Below are 21911 nucleotides of genomic sequence, written 5' to 3'. Positions count from 1 at the left end.
ATGTGTTCATGGGTTTGACTTTCCTAGAAAGCAGCAATCTGACACCCACTGTGCACACATAATTTGGGGCTCTGTGTGTGTGTGAGCGGGGGTCATGGGGAGCCCACCATTTCTCAGTGGCTGTTTTCCTCTGCTCCATTAATCACTCTTTTATCTCCCCGCTTTATCTATCCATGCTTTCTTCTCCTTTTTCTCCTCTCCTCCTTCACAGAGCATAGCTTTAGTGCAGATCCCCTCACGGCACTGTCCTTCCCCAGCACAGACCCGGGTTTATACCTTAAACCCAGCCCACGACTGTTTATCCACTACATTCAAGCCAACCATGATGTAAAGTCTCGGTCGATAAACCCTGGGACCTTGAATCTTGATCTTTGTCGTATATTACTCCCTCTCTCCTGCCGCTTTCTATCTTTCACTGCCTTGCAGTTGGTCTCTTTCTCCCTTATGTTGGAACCTTTCCAATCGGAGCCCATAAAGAAAAAGGAGATTGTCCCTGAATATAGCCTCCCTTTCCATCTCTTTCAGCCTGCACTTATTCAGCCTACAGCTGGCTAAAGGCCCCCCCTTCCACCTCTCCCTCCTCCGTCATGTTTTGTGTTGGAGTGCGCCTCTCTCCACGTGCAGAAGCATCTCAAAGGCATGTGGGAGGAGTTCCCTGCGAGGAATGTGCGTGACTGGCTGGCTAGCTGGCTGCAATATGTACACAGACACACACACAGCAACAGCTTGCAGCTCACACTTCTGCAGAGCCAGCTGAGAGGGCTCTGTTCTCGCCAGCCCCGCACTGACGGAGGGGGGAGGACGGGGTGTGTGTCAGCTCCTGTACCTCTGTCCTAATGAGGACCTGACCTCCTGAAAAATTTGCAAAACATAAAAATATATGTACTTTTGATGAATGTACTTTTTGGTGACCCAATATTTGTTTGACTCCAATTAAATGAAGGCAGGAGGAAGGCTCGAGATTGTCGAGCAGGCTGCTTTTTCTTGGATGTCCATTTGTTTGCTTGTGAGCCGTGAAGAAAGAAAAGCTGCGATTCTCTGTGCTGCTGCGTATCAGCTGCCTCCTGCGGGATTCTGGGAGCGTTCTCTGGAGGAGTACAGGGACTAGAGAGCCAAGACAAGCTCTTCAACCGTCTGCTAAAAATACCCTGCGTCAATTCTAACACAAACCGAGCAGGGTTTTGTTAACGTTGTCGTGGCAGAAGCCAAAGCCACACCTACACTTTTACTGGTGACCTAAAACACAACATTGTTACCCCTTATAAACAATAAACAACATTATTTAGCTCTTGAGAATGAGTGTCCCAGCATGAATGGTTCCTTCTCTGTAGTCTTTCCACTGTTCATTTAACAGCTTCTATTTGCGCCACTGAAAGGTTGATTCAGCCCTACTCCGTCCTGCCTTTCCTGTCCAGCCCCACCCTATAGCAAACCTCGGGTGGAGCAGCTTATTATTTTTGTCCCGTGTTGTCCTCGTGTTCATTTCTATCTGTAAATGTTTTGTCGGTGAGTGTGAATTAATGATGTATGTAAATTCGGCTGACATGGAAGATATAAATATATTCCTTTGAAGCAACCTCTTGTGTCATCTGCTGTCGTCCTCACCACCCCTTCTCTAAACAAGCTTTTCTAGTCTGAGCTGAACAGCCACATCCACTTGAACAAAAATGTAAACACTCTCATGTGATGATCATGGCAGTGCAGTTTTCTGTGTAAAGCACTTCTGTTGCCCGAGCATTAGTCACGCACAAGAGAATAAAATGAGTAGTTTCACTGCTACTTTTTTTCCACTTGGTTCCTTGTTTTCTGTTGAGGCGTGAAGTGAAACAACACGCTGACCTTCTGCCCCTCTGCCTCTTCTAGATGCAACGGAGGAGTTTTTTGAGTATGATGCGGAGGAGTTCCTGGTGTTCCTGACCTTGCTCATCACCGAGGGAAGGACACCAGAGTATTCTGTGAAGGGCAGGACCGAGGGGCTGCACTGTCCGCCAGCCCAGTCGGCCATGCCGCCCCTTCACAAGCACGAATGCAGCGACAAACTGCCTCAGGTAGCACACGTGAACACACATCTGTGGACACAGTCTCTTTTCTTTGTTGTTAGTGTAAACACAGGCCAGTCTCTTCTCGTTTTACTAGAGGTTGTTGTTGCTTCATTCAAGTCATGAGCGTGAAGTAAGGCCAAACAGAATGCAGATTTGATGTATTCTTAATAATGAGATAAGATGAGATAAACAGAATTGTCCTGAAACAAATTGGTCTTGGACATATACTTGCATACATACATACTGGCTGTCACTTATACACACACATATCACACATTCTGTTATTGTAAATAATATTGCAGTCGGAGTAGCTGGCCTCAGCAGCACGAGTGTACAGTCAAAAGCATTTAGCAATTATCAGCTTTACACAGATTTGCCTCTGCCTAACCCTCTGACTCATTGTTTAGCGCTTTGACCGACAGGGGGACAAATTATAGGGCTGTTGCATTATTTTAATTCATTGTAGTGATTCAATTGTTACCAGTTTCAAGTTAAACTACAGTAGAATTCCCTAGTATCACCATTTCAAATTGTGTTCTATTTTATCATCAACAGTGTTCAGTTACTGCACTTACACAAATATTGTCCAGCATCAAGCAAAAATAACAAGCCTCCATATGCAGCATGAGTTTTTTTGCATTAATGAGAATATGATGGATGGCTGACACTTTCAATTTCACCTCATAAAAACACATGTTGTTTTGCTGCTGTGTGCGTCATGTGTCATCAGACTTTGTGCACATTACACACAAAAAAGGCTAAAAGATTTTTATTATTGCATTGAGATGCGACTAAATAAACTCCGAGACCTTCAGCTCTAAGTGACGCTCCTTGGAGTCCCATCTGCTTTGGCCCTAAATGTTTAAGGTCATTGTGTTGACATTCATGAAAGAACACTAACCCTCCACCTTTGTCCGTGGCTGCGTGTGTGACCAGTGTCGGCAGGCGAGGCGAACCCGTTCAGAGGTGATCCTGCTTTGGAAGAACAGCATCCCCATTATGATCGAGGTCATGCTTCTGCCAGACTGTTGCTATGGCGACGAGTGCCCCCCGAGTGACCCCATCAGTGACCCAGTCATCAAACAGGATGCTCTGCTGCTGGAGAGATGGACCCTGCAGCCGGTTCCAAGACAGTAAGCCTTGATCCACACAAATACCCTTTCATTCTTTAAAGCGCATCACTTTTACTCACATGTACTCCTGGCATCAACCGGTACTGGCCCACGTTTTAGTTTGAAATTGGGGCTGCATTTTAGTCTGGACGTGTCAATACGAAAACCTTTCGAAGCAATGCCGCTGACACCCACATTCACCCCTTGATCGGGTCTTATCAGTCACAGTGTGTCTCTTCCCTGATTTGTTGCCCTTCTATCACGTGACTGTTTTTCCAGCAGCAAATAAACATCATCAGCCTCAACTAACAAATTACAAGCATTGCTGACCTTGTTGTATTTGCTCGCACTTCTTCAATTTAGTTAAACTCTGCATTTTATAATGCTACTGTGGCTGTGTGCCCAGTGTATATGAATCATCATGTGATATGTTTTCTGGCTTGTTAGTATGGACACGATTATTTTTGATTTGGAGGACAAGCACTCTAGATAATGGTAATTTTGTCTTTTATTATGTAGCCTAAAGCACATACACACAAGTGCACAAACTGTACTGTACTGACTTTTCTGAACATGAAGTTTCACAGCTTTACTCCTACAGAAGAGATTCCCTAGTAGTATCATAGAAACTTATCGCAAAAAAAATCTAAAGAGATAAGAGGTGGGAGGTAATAAGTATTTAAACAGAAGAAGAAACGCATATATCACATCTGGGTCAACGCTGAGTAAAAAACTGTTAAAATTAATGATAGTATGTTCAAGTCAGCACATGCACCAGCTTTTGCAGGTTTCACCAGCACATCTATTCCACATGGAATTGAGGTGGGCGTCAACAGCTAAGCAGCTGTATTCAAAGAAAACAAATAGCCCAGAGCATATAAGTATATACTGTATGGTGGAGTTGTAAAATCCAGACATCTTTGTGTGTTAAATACTTTCAAATTTCTGTGTTTTTCTATGATTATTGACACCTCAAATGTGTAAAACTACATCGTATAAATTTTTATCTTGCACCAGATCCAGAGAAGTGCATAAAAGTGAATACGTTCAAAGCTAAATAAAACTGATAAAAGAATAGAAAATTGGTTTGGCACTCAGAGGGTTGATTAGCCTGACAGATTGGCCCACTTTCCAACTCACATGTGTTGGAACAGGGAACACTGTGTCTGACAAAAACACACACTCGTATATCGCTGAACTGTGTTCTCATTAACCTGACATACTGGCACAATTCCACCTCTTTTAACTTTGTTTTCACAGAAGCGGCGATCGCTTCATTGAGGAGAAGACCCTGCTGTTGGCCGTTCGCTCCTATGTCTTCTTCTCCCAGCTCAGCGCCTGGCTCAGTGCCTCCCATGGCATTGTCCCCAGGAACATCCTGTACAGGTCAGATATAACACTCACACCCATGACACTGGTGGGCTGAAGGTTTTCCACTCAGGCTGTTGGAGCAGATTATTAAAGCGACAGGAAACTGTAGCTATGTGTTTTCTAGTTTAAAGATAGGTGTAAATCTGTGTGCAGTCTGATGTTTTAAAAACTGAATTACGGGAAGTGAAACAGAATCTCTGGAGGCTCTGATAATACTGAGATATTTAAAGATGTCAGAGTTAACAATGGCCTGTTTATTCAACTCCTCTCTGTTTAAACAGGATCAGTGCTGCTGATGAGGAGCTGGTGTGGCAGTTCTCCCAGCCACCCTCAGAGCACATTTTCCCCGTCCCAGATGTGTCCCAGAGCGTTGCACTGCAGGTCCGTGTGCAGTCGCTCCCCCGACAACCGACCTACCCCACCCTAGCCTGCAGCATCCACACTGGTCTGCCTCCCCTTTACAGCAAAACCCCCAGCCGCAGCCCGAATCTCAACAGCCTTGGTGGCGCGCCACCCCAAAAGAAGAGCCAGGACCACAGCAAAGAAAACCTCCTTCACAACCCTAACATGTTCAGCAAAAGCTCTGGTCTTCTTCTCAATGGATTACCCATTCCTAATCTTCCCATCAACAACATCCCCATTAACAGCCTTCCTCACACTGCGGTGCCGCCTCCTTACAGCCAGAAGAGCAAGGAGCCTGGCGAAAACCACCTGTATCAGAACGGAGAGCTTCCGCAGGCCAGTGTCCCCCACCGTCAGGGCTCGCCACTGTTCCAAAGATCCTCCCATTCTGCCACGCCTCCCCGCTCCCACTCCCCATCTCCACTTCCCACAAGTAAAGCAGGAAAGTGGCTGTACTCGGCCCTCAATGGCTCGTCGGACTCCACACAGGTAGAGGACTATGGGTCTGGTACCAACAGCAGTGATATTTCAAAGGGGATCCTCCCTGACCCACTGAGAGCTTTTAAGAGTTTTTCCATGGCGGAGCCACCTCGCTGCCCCTCCCCAAGGCCCTCTGCAACTGAAACAAATCCCCTGATTGGCTCCCTGCTGCAGGAGAGACAGGAAGTTATTGCCCGCATTGCACAGAGGCTCAACTTCTGCGACCCTACAGCTCCGCCGCTCCCTCCTGGCCTTTTTGCTTCTGATAACCCTCCCAAAGCCATGTGGGGTAGTAACCATGACGACATAACTGCCAGTAAGACCAAAGAGCCTGAGGTACCGCTATATGAACCTGTGGGACGCGTGTGGCCCAGCTCCTTCAACACACCCGTGACTGACGCTTCTTTCAGTAAACGAGAGAGCACCTCCCCCAAACCTGCGGCCTGCAGGAAGCTAAAAATGTCTGAGACAAGAGACAGAGAGGAGGAGAGGAATGGAGAGAGAGAGAGAGACAAGGAGAAGGAGAGAGACGGGCAGAGGGAGAGGGAGAGCTCCCTCATCGCCCAGGCAGTACAAGACATCACCAGACTCATCCAGGAGAGACTGTCTGTCCCCTCTCTGTCCCCCAGGCACAGCAGGAGCAACAGCCCTCTGCACCATACGCACACGACTACAGTCACACACACAGTCCGCACATACTCACACGTCACACACATCCCACAAGCCTCACACACTGCCACCAACGGCTACACCAACGGCCACATACCCAGCCACGAACCTCACAGGGGCAGCACGCACACCGCTGCCACACATGCACCCGTTTGCACAGACAAGCCCCAGGTGGATCTGGGGGCCGAATGCCATTCTCCCCGGGCCCAAAATGGTGCTCGCTCTACACTTGAAGAATCCTCATTAAAAGGCCAGTCCCACACCCAGGCTGGTCAGCGTTTACAAACCCCACAGGACAAGCTCAGAGTCAGGACACCAAGCAGCCATGAAACCCCCCCTGCCTCCCCCGTCCTCGAGAAATGCCCAAGGAATGCCCAGTTTTTCAGTTGGACTTGTAATGATTCAAGCGAAGCCACGAACTGTAACATAAACCACAACCACAGCAAGCCTCAGTCCCAGATGCAGATGCAGAACTGTGTAAAAGCTCAGGCATCTGCCCTCCAGGATGAGAACCAGGCACCCACAGAGTCTGGATGCTCCAGCACCTCCAGACCTGACATGACTCTCCCTACGACTGTACTGGTAAGGGACGGCTTGAACACACTCGAAAACTTCGCGGGCGCATCAGGCCTGATGAAAATGTTGATTCTGGAGAAATTCGAAATGGGCATGGCAAAATGGCTCAACAGCGCCCCCTAAAATGTAGCAATTCCATCTGGTTTAACCGATCTTTAGAAATTCGGTACACACGTGTATCATGACTGGACAGAAAAAAGTCCCACCACCAATTGATTAACGCAACAGGAAGTCAGCCATTTTGGATTTCTCTGAATATGTAAAGCTGAAAGAATAACACTTGTAAGTCACAGTAAGTCAGTAAGACACAAAGACTTACTATGTAACTCCACACAGGCTTTATACAAAAGAATACTTCAAGGTATTCATTAAGCAAAGTGTTGTCAGTTTGTTTAAATGTCACAATGTCAGTGGTCATAGATTCCTTTGATGTCTAGACTGCTGCAAAGGTGAAAGATGTATACAATCTGAAGAGAAACAGTGTTTTTGGCCTGAACAGATCTATTAGTCTGTATGCAGTAATAGTGATAGCACCCCCTACTGCCAAAGGAACCTTTTACAACTTTAAATTGATTTACATTAAATTTTCACCGTGTTCCCGCAGTGCACAAAATTCACGCAAAACAAGCGTCCTTGTGCGCTTGGAAATAATCTATCTCTATCTCTGCAGCGCGCTCACAGCCCCTCCCCTCTGCGTCCCTGCAACAGCTGGAAGAAACAGAATCGCCACTCATTAGACGCCACAGCAACCAAGGCCTTCCACCCCTGCACCGGGCTGCCGCTACTCTCAAGCCCTGTAAGACACACGCACACGACACACACACACACAGATAGCAAATCCTTCTTTGCAAATGACACTTTCACGCACAGTTTTACAGACACATTCACACACATACTGGCTTAGCTATGAGTAGTAGTAGTTGTGTTTGTCATAACACCACACTCACTACCCTATACTGTTTTCCATCTGAAGCATTACTCTCTCTCCTTTTATTAGTTTAGAACTGGGCCTGTGAATGTTTGTCATAAAACGCCTGAAATATTTGGCAGCGACTTTTATTGCAGCTGGGCTACAAAGACATGAGATGAGGTTAATGTACACACATAAACACACTCAGACGTGTGAGGCACGTGAGTCATCTGTGCCTCATCAGACAAACAAAATTGTTACTGACTTTGCAAGATTAAAATACTCCGTGAACATGTCAGTTTCCTGTCCGGTGATCGATCTTACTTCCACATATAAACAATAAAGTGTGCTCACACACACTCATGTGAACTCTTGGTCTCACACAATCTCACCAAAACACAACAAGATATACATGTAGTCAAACATTAATGGTTTGAATTAAATAGAGATTCAAAAATGTAATGTTTGAAGTCAACTCGCACAGCTTCTGTTTTTAAACTTCTCTCCTGTAATTTTTTTTAAATTTATTTAAAAAAAATTTAATATTATAATATTTAAAAATGTATTTATTTTTACAAAAGAATACACATTCACAGAAAAGCGTGAACGTGGGATCATGTGACTGCATCTCTTGTGTCTGTCTGCTGCAGGTTCCCCAGAGGAAAACTCAAACAGGCTATTTTGACCTGGACACCTCTCTGGCTGGCTGTAAGGGTTTGCCGTGGGCCTCTGGGAAAAGGTAAACACCGTCACTGCAGCTCAGTTTGTCCACAAAGATAAAGTCAGGGACATTTCACAGGCTTAACGAAGTTTCAATCACTGTTAATGGACAGATTTATTTTACCTCCCACATCACATGATGATCAGAGGACCATCCGGATCAAGTTAATCATACTGTTTACTTGTTTTTCTCACTTTTACTTAGTGTATCTGGAAGCAAGGAAAACTCTTTTTTTTTGTGTTTAAAGATTATTGTTTTAAGGTTATTGTGAATTTTTCCTTATTTAATTTACGGTATTATAAAAGATCTACAGTAGAGATGAGCAACTATATTATATATTAGTAGTAGTAGTGTGTTTGTGTTGAAAGATCAGACAATAGGAGAGCTGTTCTCAGTGGTAAGTTTAGGTCACTTCTGTTCTGCTGATGATTCCTGTCACACTGCCACCTGCTGAACCTCTGCTGTACTGTGACTGAATCTAGAATCTCGCATTCAGCTCAAAATGGCAGACAGAACTGAACTGGCCTTATATACACAGAGCTTCACGGGGCTGCCTACACACAGCAGATGTGGGTGGCAGCTCAGTGCTACTTTGGATGAAGCAGATGTTCCGAGAGTTTGTTGTTCAGGGTTGAACTGTTCATTTCAGCCATGAGAACAAATTCGTTTTTTTTCTTCTAAAATATTTGCTTGAATATAAAATACTGTAATACAGTAAGACATACATTACAATTGAATGCCTTGTCCTCCACTGAAATAAGACATCAGAATAACAAACCTTTTGAGATGGTTGATATCGCTTTTGTTTACAAATAAATAAACTTCATTCTAAGATCATAATATTTTTTAATTGAAGCTTCTTAATAGTCTCTTGCACACTTTGAAAACAAGTCGATCAAGTATGTTTTTTTGTCCCTTCAGGGTGTGTCTGAAGAGAGAGGGGTACACGGATGAGTCACAGGACCTGTTCAGTGCCAGTGCTCCACCTGCCAGTCTCAGTCTGCTGGGAAACTTTGAGGTATTATTCATAAACACACTCAGACTCGTGTCTTTTTCCATAATAGCTCACTTTTAGTCAAATTCAACAGGATGGTCACAAAGGAAATCAATTTGGCTGCTGCGCTTCTCTAGTCGGGCATCGCCACGCCAATTTGCATTTACAAATGAAAAACTTTTCGATTTCCAAGGGGCGTTATGAAATGTCAGACCACAGCACTTCTGGACACGTTTGGATAAACCTGCAACCGATTAGAGCAATGAAAGCAGAGTGACAGAAAAATGTAAACAGACCACAGTGTGAAGAGAAGAGCTGCGATGATGCAGCATTCATAGGTCTGAGGTGTTGTTGTGAGGGTCGCTGTTTTTATTTTTAGAATTTGTTAAATACAGTGTGTTAATGCAGATGTAAGAGTGGATTCACCAGACCTGTCCACATCAGCAACAAACATGCTTTAGCAGGACTCCTCTGTCAGTCATCCTATCAAACCCTGCCTTGCACTGGTTTCCAGGTTAATGCTTGTCAAAGGTAAAAAACAAAACGTGGTCTATCCAGTCTCATTGTACCTTTTGCTTGTAACCTATGTTTGTGTTTTCTTTATTATCCAGTAACTTTGCTCACTTCATAAACAATTGAGTTTCTGCTAGGGCGCAATATCAACATGCGCGATATACGCATCTCAAAAGACAGCTTGAGCTGCGATAAACGGTGTTCCGTGTGCCACTCATTCACGCTCTGCATGTCAATATATTTGGCCAATCAGATGGAGCCCTGCTGCCCTAGATGATAATAAATTAAAGATATTCAGATCATTGATGGAAATCATTGTCGGAAGAAGAGAATAGAGAGAGAACAGAGAATTGCGAGGCGGCTCCTTCAAATCTTGTGCAGCCTCCTCCCGACTAAATTCTACTGTGGAAACTTCTAGTGATCACGTTTGTCCCGGGTTAAATTCATCCCGCTGTTTTCTCACAAGGGCTGACTCAGATATTTTACTGACATTTTACTAGGGGTCTGGCAGGAAAAGTTCCAGAAAATGTCTGGAGCAACTGCCTCAGACATTTTGATCTCACATATAGCCCCTCTGATTATTTCAGGAAAATGTCTGGACTTCAGTGTAAGATAAGATAAGATTAGATTTCATTCATTCGTCCCGCATTAATCATGCAGACACAATCATGCTAAATGCAATTGGGAAATTCAACCTCTGCTTTTAACCCATCCGTAGGTGGACACAGCACACGGAACACAACACACACACAAGGGCAGTGACCACACGGAGCAGTGGGCAGCTATATATTGGGTTGCGCCCAGGGAGCAGTGTGTGTTTGAAAGCAGCTTTAATGTGTAAAATGTAACTGTGCTTCTCCAGGAGTGTGTGCTGAACTACCGCCTGGAGCCTTTAGGGACAGTGGAGGGTTTCACAGCAGAGGTCGGAGCCAGTGGGTCCTTCTGCCCCAGTCACCTGACCTTACCTGTGGACGTGTCATTCTACAGTGTCTCTGATGACAACGCTCCTTCACCATACATGGTGAGATGACTTTTTCCAGTCAATCAATGCTTTAGTCTTATTTCCCCCCATGCATGACTCAGCCTTGAGCTGAAAGCTGTATCTGCTGTGTGCACAACTTTTGTTCGTGTGTTTTTTACATGATGTGATTGTGTTTTCGTACAGGGTGTGATAAACCTGGAGTCCCTGGGAAAACGGGGCTACCGTGTACCTCCATCAGGAACCATTCAAGTGGTGAGGAAACAAATGCAGAGATAGAATTAAGAATTTTGTGTCAATGTGGCTGAGAACAAAGAACAGATTACACTTAAGAAAGGGAGACCCCTAGTGGCTGCAGAGGAAGAGTTATTATGTGGTATACTGATTGAAGGGCATGTTTTTATTCATTTGTGGGGATTATATTTATGAATTTGACATGTATTTTCACTAATGGATTTTTTAGTGGAACTATAAGGATGATGTAGACAGCATGAGCAATTTTCACTGCATGTGAGGTTGTTATTATGTCTGTGTAGTTATTTAAATCTGAGTGTTACAAACCTATTAAAATGCTGTGCTCTCTGCTTACGCCCCTCAGACCTTATTCAACCCTAACAAGACAGTGGTAAAGATGTTTGTTGTGATGTACGACCTACGAGCCATGCCAGCTGGACACCAGACCTTCTTACGCCAGAGGACCTTCTCTGTCCCCGTCCGCCGTGACCCAAACAATCAGACCAGCAGGAAGCCCCTGGGCCAGGGACGCACCTTGCGCTACCTCGTTCATCTGAGGTGAGATAGTGACCATTTTGTCTCTATCCAGCAGCACTGACAATTCTCCTCCCTTATTCATCCTCCCTTTTTTTTATATCTTCGACTTCCATCTCCAACAGGTTCCAGAGCTCTAAGTCTGGGAAGATCTACCTCCATAGGGACATCCGTCTGCTGTTTTCCAGGAAGTCCATGGAGGTCGACAGCGGTGCTGCTTACGAGCTTCAATCCTTCACAGAGTTGCCCATGGACCCACCCTTCTCTCACCGCTGCTGAGGCATGTCTCTCTCCCTCCTCCACCGAAGCTTCAACACACCTCGATGCCAGCGTTACTCTTACTCGGCCCGTGGCTTCTACTTGAAAAAAAAAAAGAGGACAGCAAGCCAATAAGACTTTCCTATCCTGTGCCCAAAATCTTAAATTCGATCCCCTCTGTCACCCAGAACTGTCAATGGGAGGCTCTGAACCTGGGAAACTGGTCAGAAAGGAAACCTTGCACCATGTTGGATCAGAGAGGTTTGGTCAAAGGTTTTAGTTGTATGGTTTGTTCTCCTGGTTAAGAAGGCCTCTGATTTGATAGCCAATTCTCTTTCTTGCTGTTGTGTGCATCCCCTCCACCGTCTGTCAGGAGAGTGGAGACAGGTGATTGTCTACAGAAGCAGTTGGACTTTAATTTTCCCAAGAATTCAGACTTCTTTCCTCCTGTTTACTCGAATCAAAATGTGACTTTTACTTGACACAATGAATAAGTGTTGAACATTTATTTTCTTCATGGATGCAATACAAGGCCTTTTCAAAAGTAAAAGAGTTTAAATCCTTGCAGATTAGCTGGATTGAACTAAAGGCGAACTCGGCTTTGACCCTGTGATTCTGAGCTCGGAGCCGGCGGAGTGCATATGGAGGAGCGTGCACCCTGTTGAAAAACCGTGCTGCAGCACCACCCCCCCCTCGTCCAAAAGAAACACGCATACCATGGACCACTAAAGAAGTCGACCATGCAATCAAGCTCCATTTAAATGAAAGCTTCACAGCAGAACATCAGAAGTGCACTGTGGATTTCTTTTCTCATTATAACTGGAAATGAAACAGAAAATAGTAATATTCTAATACTTTTGTACTGTTACAGAACCACTTTATCGGAAGTGTTGCAATAGTAAAAAGTAACCATAGTTTAGTGTTTACACATTCACTTTCAGTTTACATATCATCAGTTTTATTTAATATTTAAATTAATATTTCAGTTACTACTTGTGACGTCTGTCATGCTAAGATGTAGTGCAAACTGTATATCATAGTATGTATTTTTGACATTAATATTCAAATCTGAAAAAAAATATATCTATATATCTTCTAAAGCAAACTTGAAATCTGTCTCGTTCTTTGTGTTTTAATATTTTCCTAACACTTATTGTTCTGCCACTTAATCTCCACATAGTGGCATCCAAATGTCACATCTAATAATCTGCACTGAATTAAAGCTGCTGAGAAAAGTGCAAATGAGGAATCATGGCAATGTCATGTGCACGGCTCCTCTCACATGGGAGGAATAACAGAAGGGTGGGACAGCTGGTTTTCTGCTGGTTTGAGCACTGACCACCAGGCCCTGACTATAAACTGGTCCTGCACTGTAAATACATTCATTACAGACATTCAGACATATGAAGTACATTTTTTAATATATTTAGTACCCTTGTTTAAATACAAGTCAGATACATCATAAAGGATTACATGTATATTATTATAAAGGATGTAGTAAAGACGTTTGTACATTTCAAAGGGAAATGGACAATGTATTCCCTGGGAAAACCTTGAAAATGTTGGAAAATGCCCTATTCTACAATGTTAAAGGGAAAATATGTCCTCAATTCGCCTCCTGATCGGTATCCACATCAAAATTTAATTTAGTGTTCCCTGACTAATACAACATCCTTCCACCAACAAAATTTGTAATCTTGTTTACAAACAAATGGACAGGGGCGAAAACATAACCTAAATGCTGGAGGGGAAACTCTACTGTTGAAAATACTGTTGAAGTGTTCCTGACTGGTTTTAATCTTCATTGTGACACTAGTCACAATGGATTGATCCATGTTGGGAATATTTTTCCGCTTTGATAAAACTTAGAAAATCAAACCAGACAAAAAAATTCACAAGTAATAATGAGGAATAGAAATAAAATACTGTTACCATTTTAAAGTTATTCTATGGTGTTAACAGGGACAATCTAAAGAGTGTAATCATAATCAATCACAATATATACAGACCAAGACAATAACAATAAATAGAAATATGTGTGTTATAATACGATATATAAAAAGAAGCTGTATAAGAATATGTAATACATTTTATACAATAATACAGTATATGACTGAAGATAAGTTGCTTTAAATGAAGGTGTAATGTGCTGACATTTTCACATCATTTACACAGATACTGAGGAAACCCATCAGTACATGCTGAACACATGGCTAATGTAAGTTTTGACCACAATAAGAAAGAGACAAAACTGTATCCATGAATTATTAACAACCATAAGTAGTGATCTCACTCTTAATGCTGGGTGATGCAGCATGAAGCAGTTACAGTATCTACCACTTCACAATCAGTTGTTTTATCTATTCATTTTATTTGAAAGGGACCATGTAGAGTTAAAAAGGTAAAAGTCACCATTGGATACACTGTACTAGATTATAGCTTAAAGCTTGTTCACATCTGCAGTCCCTTGGCAGACAGCACTGCAATAAACACACGTGACTAAAGATGAAGACACAAGATAATGTAATGCAGACACAAGAGCACATCACAAGAGTATGCTTGTCAAATGAATAAAAGCAAATGAAAGGAGCAGAGCTCAGGGTCAGTGAGATCATTGCTGAGCAGCTTTCAACGCACTCCTTGAGTTGGTTTTTAAAAGCGCTGATAGAGCTGCAGCTCCACACATCATCAAACAGGATGAATACAGAAAAAGCTGATGGCCCAATTGTAGTGCAAAGAAAAGGTATACTACACATAACCTTGATGATCTAATAGAAAGTCCCTGAATGTAGAAGGGGCCCAACCATTCAAAATTGTAGAAACTAGACACAAATTAGCAAATAATTTCAAACTCTCAGATCTCAGTAAATAGTTTTTCTCCAGAACTCTACAGTGATGAAAATGTAGCGGCTTGCTGTCTTTGTACAAGGACTCAGGAGGCCTTATGGTTGTTTCACCAGCTCCCACTCTGTCAGACTGTAACACCTGCAGCAGCCAAACACACTAACACACAACAGTAGATGATGTGAGGGGTCATTTAACATGGAGGCCTCTGAGTATGTGTGTACTCACAGCCTCAACACGGGCATCGTGTATTTGTTTGCATGGTGACACCCTGTGGTTCCTGAAGTGTTTGTTTCACACATGCAGGCTTTGCTGCTAAGTCAGTAAAGCGCATTAAAGGGATAGTTCACCCAAAAATAAAAATTCACTCATATATTCAACGCTATGCCGATGGAGGGGTGGGTGAAGTGTTCGAGTCCAAAAAAACACTCAGGGGTAAACAGTGTTGCAGATAAATCCAATACAATTGGGCATAGTGGTGAGTAGATAATGAGTGAATTTTCATTTTTCAGTGAACTATCCCTTTAATGAGACCACCCACTGTGCATGAAGAAACACATGTTTGGAAAAACAGGAGAAAAGTCGTGAACCTGCGTTGATCGGTGCAGAATTCTTCCTCCTCCTCCTCTTCCTCCACATCTGAGGATTAATCGACTCAAACTGATCTGGGCTCCAACAGCTGATCAGCACGTTACGCAACGCTAATCCCATCCCAGCACTGAGTGTGCGCGTGCCGTGAGCGCGCTCGGTGACTCCGCAGGTGACGTACGTGTTGTGCGGGAGCAGCAGCTCGGCGGCGGTGACGCGTATGGGCAGGGAAAGCTCGAGCCGGGGCTCAGTGTGTGCGTGTGTGTGTGTGTGTGGTGAGCACTTCTCTGGTCTGAGAGCGGGATAACTGTCGACATGTCCGGGGACAACGAAGACACGCAGACGGCCGAGGACACATCGGTGGATGAGAAGGTAACAGTGCAGCGTTGGAGCGCGTCGAGCCGCAGCGGCACTGACTTTGTTAGAGCTAATGCTACGTTAGCCGCGTTAGCCGCGTTAAACCCGCGCTCTCCATTTTTAACGCACCAGCCAAAGCTAGCCACCGAGCCCTGGCTATTTATCCACCCGCGTAACGACACTGCGTTAGCGGCTAGCTGCTCAGACGTTTTTCGGGCTGATAACGGAGCGAGTGTTTCAGGTGGTTGGTGTAAATGCCAGAGCTGTCACGAGCTAATGTTAGCAGCTCTCCACCTGCCAGGCTAACTGTCATGACATTCAAACACTGGCAATTCATCGGCTGCGGTTAGCTCAGCTGCTAACGTTAGCCTAGCTCTAATCAACAAATGTCTACACTGTGTTTTGAAACAACACTATTATTTTCAGCTCCCAGTGGTTACCACCGTTTCCCTGCTACATAGCTAACAATCAAAGTTGTCCGTATTGACAGTATAAGGTTTGAGCAGTAAATGCAAGGGTTAGCATGTTAGCATCAATCCCAGCTGACCACTAAACACATGTAGCCCACACAACCGATGTAATGGTCATTTAAACCTGACAGGTGAATGGTAAACACACTTGCTAACACCAATGAGGCTAGCTATGGTAAATCAGATGAGTTAAGTATTATTGCACAGATCTTATTCAGATTGTTTTAGTAAAAGTGTGTGGAGGTCTAATATGGAGTCAGCCAGGTTATTTCGATTCTGCAGTGCCATCAGCTGGCACATATTTCAGTGGGAGCTTGGAGGCACCTGGTGAATGTGCTCACTTGTTGTGCAGTAACTGTGCTTTTGGAGCATGAAGTCATCTCACAGCCTCATGCTTCTGCTTGTCTTCAGGAGGTCCAGGACAAGGTGATCAGCCCGGAGAAGGTAGAGGAGGCTAAACTGAAGTCCAGATACCCAATGTTAGGAAATAAACCCGGGGGATCTGATCTGCTTCGCAAGCGCCTCCAAAAAGGGGTGAGTTATCTCTTGTGTTTGTCTGCTAAACAATCAGACTTACTGACATTCTTGTGTTGTGTCATCACACAGAGTTTTCAGGGCTTATCAGAATCTATGCTTGATGAAATAACTCCAGGTTCACTTACTAGACAATTTCAAAATGTAAGTTGCTTAAACAGGGGTAGAATAAATCTTAGACATACCTTGCAGTATACTAAACAACCACACCACCAGCTACAGGTTCCAAATGATCATGCAGTGGAATTGTCAGCGCTTCTGTTTTACCAAAGCCTGGACTTTTCAACCTTCACAATGACATTATTTAATGCAGGGTTATTGTTTTAGATGATTCATTTTAGCTAAGTGTACCTCATTTTAATTGGCAAAGAGGGTTAGTGGTATTAGAGGTTTTATTGTGCTATATATAGTGTTTGTGGACAGTCGTTAAAATGACTGTTCATGTCAAATGAAAATATAAATAAAACACTGTTGCTGCCTCTCGAATGTGAGGGTTCTCTCTGTTTTCATGACTTAGTGAAATCTTTGCTTCCTCACCAGCAGAAACACACAATTGAAGTTATAATTTCAGGTTCTAGTAATAACTTGTGATGGAGACTTGCAATTATTAGTTTGACATTTATTTCAACCAAGTTACCAATTGAATAATCCATAATTAAAGTAATTGAAAAATGAAGACTATACTGAAAACCGACTGTTTCTCCTTTGTACCTAATTCATTTTCTTATTCATTTTGATATTTATCAGTTAAAACAAACATACAAACAAGTCTAACAAGGAGCAGTTGTAAAACTTGAATAGAATTGGCTCATTTAATGTAATGATTTGTTATGATTTGGCACTATACAAATAAAATAGAATTTAATTTCATCATCATTCCACTTAACTCAGCTTGATGAGACCAAGTGGTTATAATATATATATATATATGTGCTGTACATTTGTCAAAGTTTAGGACATTTTATGGTCAAAGTTAATAAATAAATAAAATAACAATTGACAATTTCACCAATAAAGAATAATAATTAGTTATTGTCGCTGCCCTGTGGTGCTGGTTGTCATAAACAAATAGAAGTTGTTTAAATTCCGTGATTCCAACTCAAATCCATGGTCTGTATCCTCCAGGTTAATAAACACACTGAGTGTTTCCTCCGCTTCCAAAGCATTTACAACTGTTCACTTGCAAACAGACTTGTTCAATGCGTTTGTTGGCACAAAATTGTGTATGTCGTCACGTGTCTCCTTTTGTGTGTATGATTCAAACGGGACCAAAAACAAAGTCCAATGCTCCCTAGTGCAGCCAGTCGATCGGGAAACTCCACAGGACACCTTCAAAATAAGATGACAATTTTTGCCATTTGCTGTCTTGCAGTTAATGTAACCATCTAGTTAATTATAAGCAAGACTAGTCTTGAAAAATGGGCTTAAGATACTAACAAACTTCTATATGTTACATACTGTATACTCAGTTCATTTCTCAAGATCATTCAAGATGTTTATTGTCAGTTTGAACAACATGAATGAGTGAAAAACTTTTGCGGGGAAACTCCATTAATTAAAAAGTTTAGATGGACAGTAGAAATGAGACAAATAAAAACATTAATTGAATGAAAATAGAAATTGTTTTTACAAAGAAATGTACAATGATATAATAAGAATAATTTGCACAGATATAATCGAATGCATATGCAATCTAACTAGTTTTTCTTTGACATTTATAAAATTGAAAACTCACTATTAACTGTGTGCATTAATCAGTGGGGCTGTTCATTTCTCACAGTTCAGTTTAAAATGTGAGTTTTATGTCTCTCTACAGCAAAAGTACTTTGACTCGGGCGACTACAACATGGCTAAAGCCAAGATAAAGAACAAACAGTTGCCAACAGCTGCACCAGAGAAGACCGAGATCACAGGGGACCACATCCCCACCCCCCAGGACCTGGCCCAAAGGAAACCCTCCCTGGTTGCCAGTAAACTGGCAGGCTGATGCACCCGCAGCCCTGACATCTCCTGCAGTACCTCCCAGCCCTAACCCTTTCCACTCAAGTCTCAGAGCTGTAACATTACCTCTCCCACCCCCCCTCTCTCCCACAGTTCCACCTGTCCCCAGCGTCTGCTCCCATCCGCAACTGCCTGGACCCATCTCGATAAAGTCCCACCCCTACCACTCAGTGATCCGGCTGGGTGATACCTTCAAATCCTGATACCTCCTGTCTCTGCTTTTGTCCCTCACTACTCCCACAAACTGACCGCCCCTCAGTCACTGTCCTCTAAGCTCTCCATGGTCCTTTTTAATTTTTTCATTACTTCCATGTATTATCATACACTGAAAGACAGGACATCCAAGTGTGAGTGTGATGAACGTACTGTGACTCTTCTGTACGAGGGATGGGTGATCGATACAACAGTGTTTACTGCCCCAGGAGAGGGGCAAGAAGCAAAAGCTGCATCTTGAGTGGTTAGAGGGCTTTTGGTATAGACATCAGGATTCCACTGAGTGTGTACGTATATATGCGTGCATGTCTGTGTGTTAGCTTTTGTTCGGCACAGGGGCAGACGTCAGCCTTTTAGAAAGTTTAACATCATATTTGTATCATTCACTGTATGTCCTTATTCTAAATGATGCTGTCAATATGCTTGAGTGATTGATTGAGTATAGTAATCCAGAGGCCAAGCTCAGTTTTGTTAACACTTTGATTGTGAAAGGGGGGGGTCATGCTAAAAGACCACACGGTGAAGGCCACAGTGTCATAAAGAACTGCATATATGATGCAGGGCTCCTTAAGGCATACCTCACTGAGCTCCATTTTAATTCATGAAGGTGCAGACATATAAACATGCTGAAAAAATCTCTGGTGCTACATAAAATCTCTGGGTGGCAGATCTATGGTTCATTCAAAACATTTTGAAACTAAAAGAAGGGGATGCCATTGTTGGCTTCAATCTGAAATGTAATGTTGAAACTTTGCACTGTATCTGTGATGTGCCATGCATTTCAGCCTCAGAGGACGACCCCGTCCTCTCCTTGGGTCAAAATGTCTAGTTTCAAGTTGTCATGAGTGACTCATAACCGTGCTGGTAGTGGGGTATACGGGACCTGAAACCTCCTGTCAGAAGGGACCAGTCTGTGTGCTGTGTGAGAAACAAATCTATTGTTAAAAAATTACTGGGAACCTCTCTTGGCATTGGGAACAGAGTCTAATGAATTGTGTTCATTGATTTTGGAGGGGAAAAAATCTTCTATACTCATACGTTAAAGTCATTTTATCTTTAAATTGTCCTCGGCCTCCTGTAGTGCTTTTCAAGGGTCCTTGCTGACTGGATGAAGTTTACCTGTCGTGGTAAATCTAAGCTAGCACTACATCCGTCTGAGCTGTGCATGTATGTGGCTGCCCTGCTGTCACTTTATGCCATTTTGTTTTGTAAATAAAATAGTTTTGCACAAATGTTTAATTGTTGTGTCCTGTGTGTGATATGTTTGTGTTTTAGGACCTTTTGTATGTTTTAAGATGAAAAGTTCAATTGAAACACTAGTTCAGATTTTGGTGAAGATCGGTCAAGGGGAAACCTAGGGGCTGCGTTCCAGGTGGCGCTGTTGAGCCATTTTGCCACGCCCATTTCCAAATACTCCAGAATACGTAAATTTTCACCACTTTCTAATTTACTGCAAACTTTAGAATATTTTTGAGCATGTTGAAGCCCTCAAAAAGCCAATTCATGAGGGTGATAATAATAACTAGACATGCTCAAAAGATCATGAAACTGCAGGAAATTCAAGACCTACGGATATTTTATTCAATGTTGTTTTTATGTAGCCAACTGTTCTATTTATGTCACATTTGAAATCCTCATGCCTGTGTTCTAGTTAGGGCCCAAGCACCGAACAGTAGGAGACAGTGGGAGGCCCTATTGAACACAGGCATGAGGGCCTGTATTGTGTAGCCAACTGTTCCTTTGATGTCACATTTGAAACCCTCTCGCAAATATTTCTAGAATGTTGGGCTCTGATGTCTTTGATGTCTTTGATATTCAATGCAATCAGTATTTATTGAACTCTGGAGGAGAAATTTGTCAGTTGAGTTTGAGACGGCGACAAGATAACAGCTCCAACCTGACCCTTCATATTCAACACTGCTACCGTGTTACGGCTGTGTTCAGCCAAGATGAAGAAGGGACACAACTTAACCCTTGTGTGGCATTCATGTTTTGGTCGCTCAGCCAGTGTTTGCGGGTCTGGTGGACCCACTGCATTATTGGGTCTTTCAATCAATACAGCAATAACAATTTTTGTAAAAATACTTAACAGATGTTTTCTTTATCCTAATAACAAGCAATATAGACAGCATATATGGATACTATTTGTCATTTACCCCTGTTAAATCACATTTATGAATAAAAGTGCTTTTCGTTTTTTGTGATAAAATGCAATTACAAAAGAAAAATCAAGTACAATCAAGATATAGGTGGAAAAAACAAATATCAGTATTGATGTTTATTTCTTGGAACTCAATTATAAATTGAACACACTCTGGCAGTCTACACAACACGAGCAACACTTGCAAGTTCCGTGCATACGATGAAGCAGCACCGCAGGCAGCCCAGATCTTGATTCCGTATTTCGCGGGTTTAGACAATATGTACTGCCTAAATGGCATCAGCTGCTCATCAACAGTGACATTAGGCCCAGGGTTGTAAAATAGGGTGAGGCGGGGCACCCACTTGTCCCATACTGTCCTGATGGCAGCAAGCTTGTCTTTCTGCCGCCGAGCTGGTCTGTCTTCTCTGTTATCAAAGCAGATAATCCTGGAAATAATCTGGAAGATTTCCAGAGACATTGTTCCTCGGAAAAGTTCTCTGCCAGTTTATGCCTCCCACAGGGGATTCTGTGGATTCCCCTGTGGATTTGAAAACTCCAGCAAGGATAAGAACCCCAAAGTATGCAAATAAATGGGTTTGGTCCATCTCATTCCACCTCTCTCCAAAAACACGCTGTCCCTCCAAATTAGTGAAATCTAGAATGATTTTCTGGATGGAATCCAGGATGAAAAGTTCAAAAGAAGACTTGATGTCCTGTACATGAGTGACCGCTATCCATCTTGGCACTGGTTGCATCCTTATTACATTGGTAGCCATGCGGGGTGGCTCATTCCTTGGGCAAAAAGACCATTCAAGGCTTTTTTCTTGGAGCTGGCCGATGGTCATTCTCATCCTCTTCTTCAAACTCACGGTCAGACTCTGAATTGACAGAAATATGATCTTCAAATTCTGAAAACACTTCCTCTTCATTGTCTTCCAAAGCTTCTCTCTTTTCAAAAATCATTTC

The 21911-nt window shown here is 43.0% G+C and overlaps 2 protein-coding genes across 2 annotated transcripts in view; both read left to right on the top strand.

The window, feature by feature from the left end:
- fam214a (family with sequence similarity 214 member A) overlaps positions 1–12900 on the top strand; it is a 32268-nt gene extending 19368 nt beyond the window's left edge. Inside the window, exons 2-12 of the mRNA XM_035181913.2 lie at positions 1864–2048; positions 2979–3175; positions 4415–4540; positions 4807–6658; positions 7323–7448; positions 8213–8301; positions 9205–9301; positions 10653–10811; positions 10956–11024; positions 11368–11561; positions 11663–12900. Of these exons, the coding sequence (XP_035037804.1) occupies positions 1864–2048; positions 2979–3175; positions 4415–4540; positions 4807–6658; positions 7323–7448; positions 8213–8301; positions 9205–9301; positions 10653–10811; positions 10956–11024; positions 11368–11561; positions 11663–11816 (3248 nt within the window). The 3' untranslated portion in view covers positions 11817–12900. The remainder of the gene's footprint in view (positions 1–1863; positions 2049–2978; positions 3176–4414; positions 4541–4806; positions 6659–7322; positions 7449–8212; positions 8302–9204; positions 9302–10652; positions 10812–10955; positions 11025–11367; positions 11562–11662) is intronic.
- Positions 12901–15378: 2478 nt separating this feature from the next.
- Positions 15379–20041, top strand: LOC118111580 (cAMP-regulated phosphoprotein 19). Its single transcript, XM_035160286.2, has 3 exons — positions 15379–15599; positions 16466–16588; positions 18405–20041. Exons 1-3 carry the CDS (start codon positions 15543–15545, stop codon positions 18573–18575), a joined length of 351 nt encoding a protein of 116 aa, XP_035016177.1. The 5' UTR covers positions 15379–15542; the 3' UTR covers positions 18576–20041.
- The last annotated feature ends 1870 nt before the right edge of the window (positions 20042–21911 follow it).

Source organism: Hippoglossus stenolepis, chromosome 1 (assembly GCF_022539355.2).
Source record: "Hippoglossus stenolepis isolate QCI-W04-F060 chromosome 1, HSTE1.2, whole genome shotgun sequence".
In the NCBI taxonomy this organism is placed as follows: Eukaryota; Metazoa; Chordata; class Actinopteri; order Pleuronectiformes; family Pleuronectidae; genus Hippoglossus; species Hippoglossus stenolepis.
This window is presented reverse-complemented; position numbering and strand designations above follow the sequence as displayed.

Excerpts from the sequence above, each read along its gene's own strand:
- LOC118111580 (XM_035160286.2), top strand. The coding sequence starts at position 15,543 with ATGTCCGGGGACAACGAAGACACGCAGACGGCCGAGGACACATCGGTG. Across the intron at positions 15,600-16,465 it reads ACACATCGGTGGATGAGAAG|GAGGTCCAGGACAAGGTGAT; the intron begins GTAACAGTGCAG and ends GCTTGTCTTCAG. Across the intron at positions 16,589-18,404 it reads GCAAGCGCCTCCAAAAAGGG|CAAAAGTACTTTGACTCGGG; the intron begins GTGAGTTATCTC and ends GTCTCTCTACAG.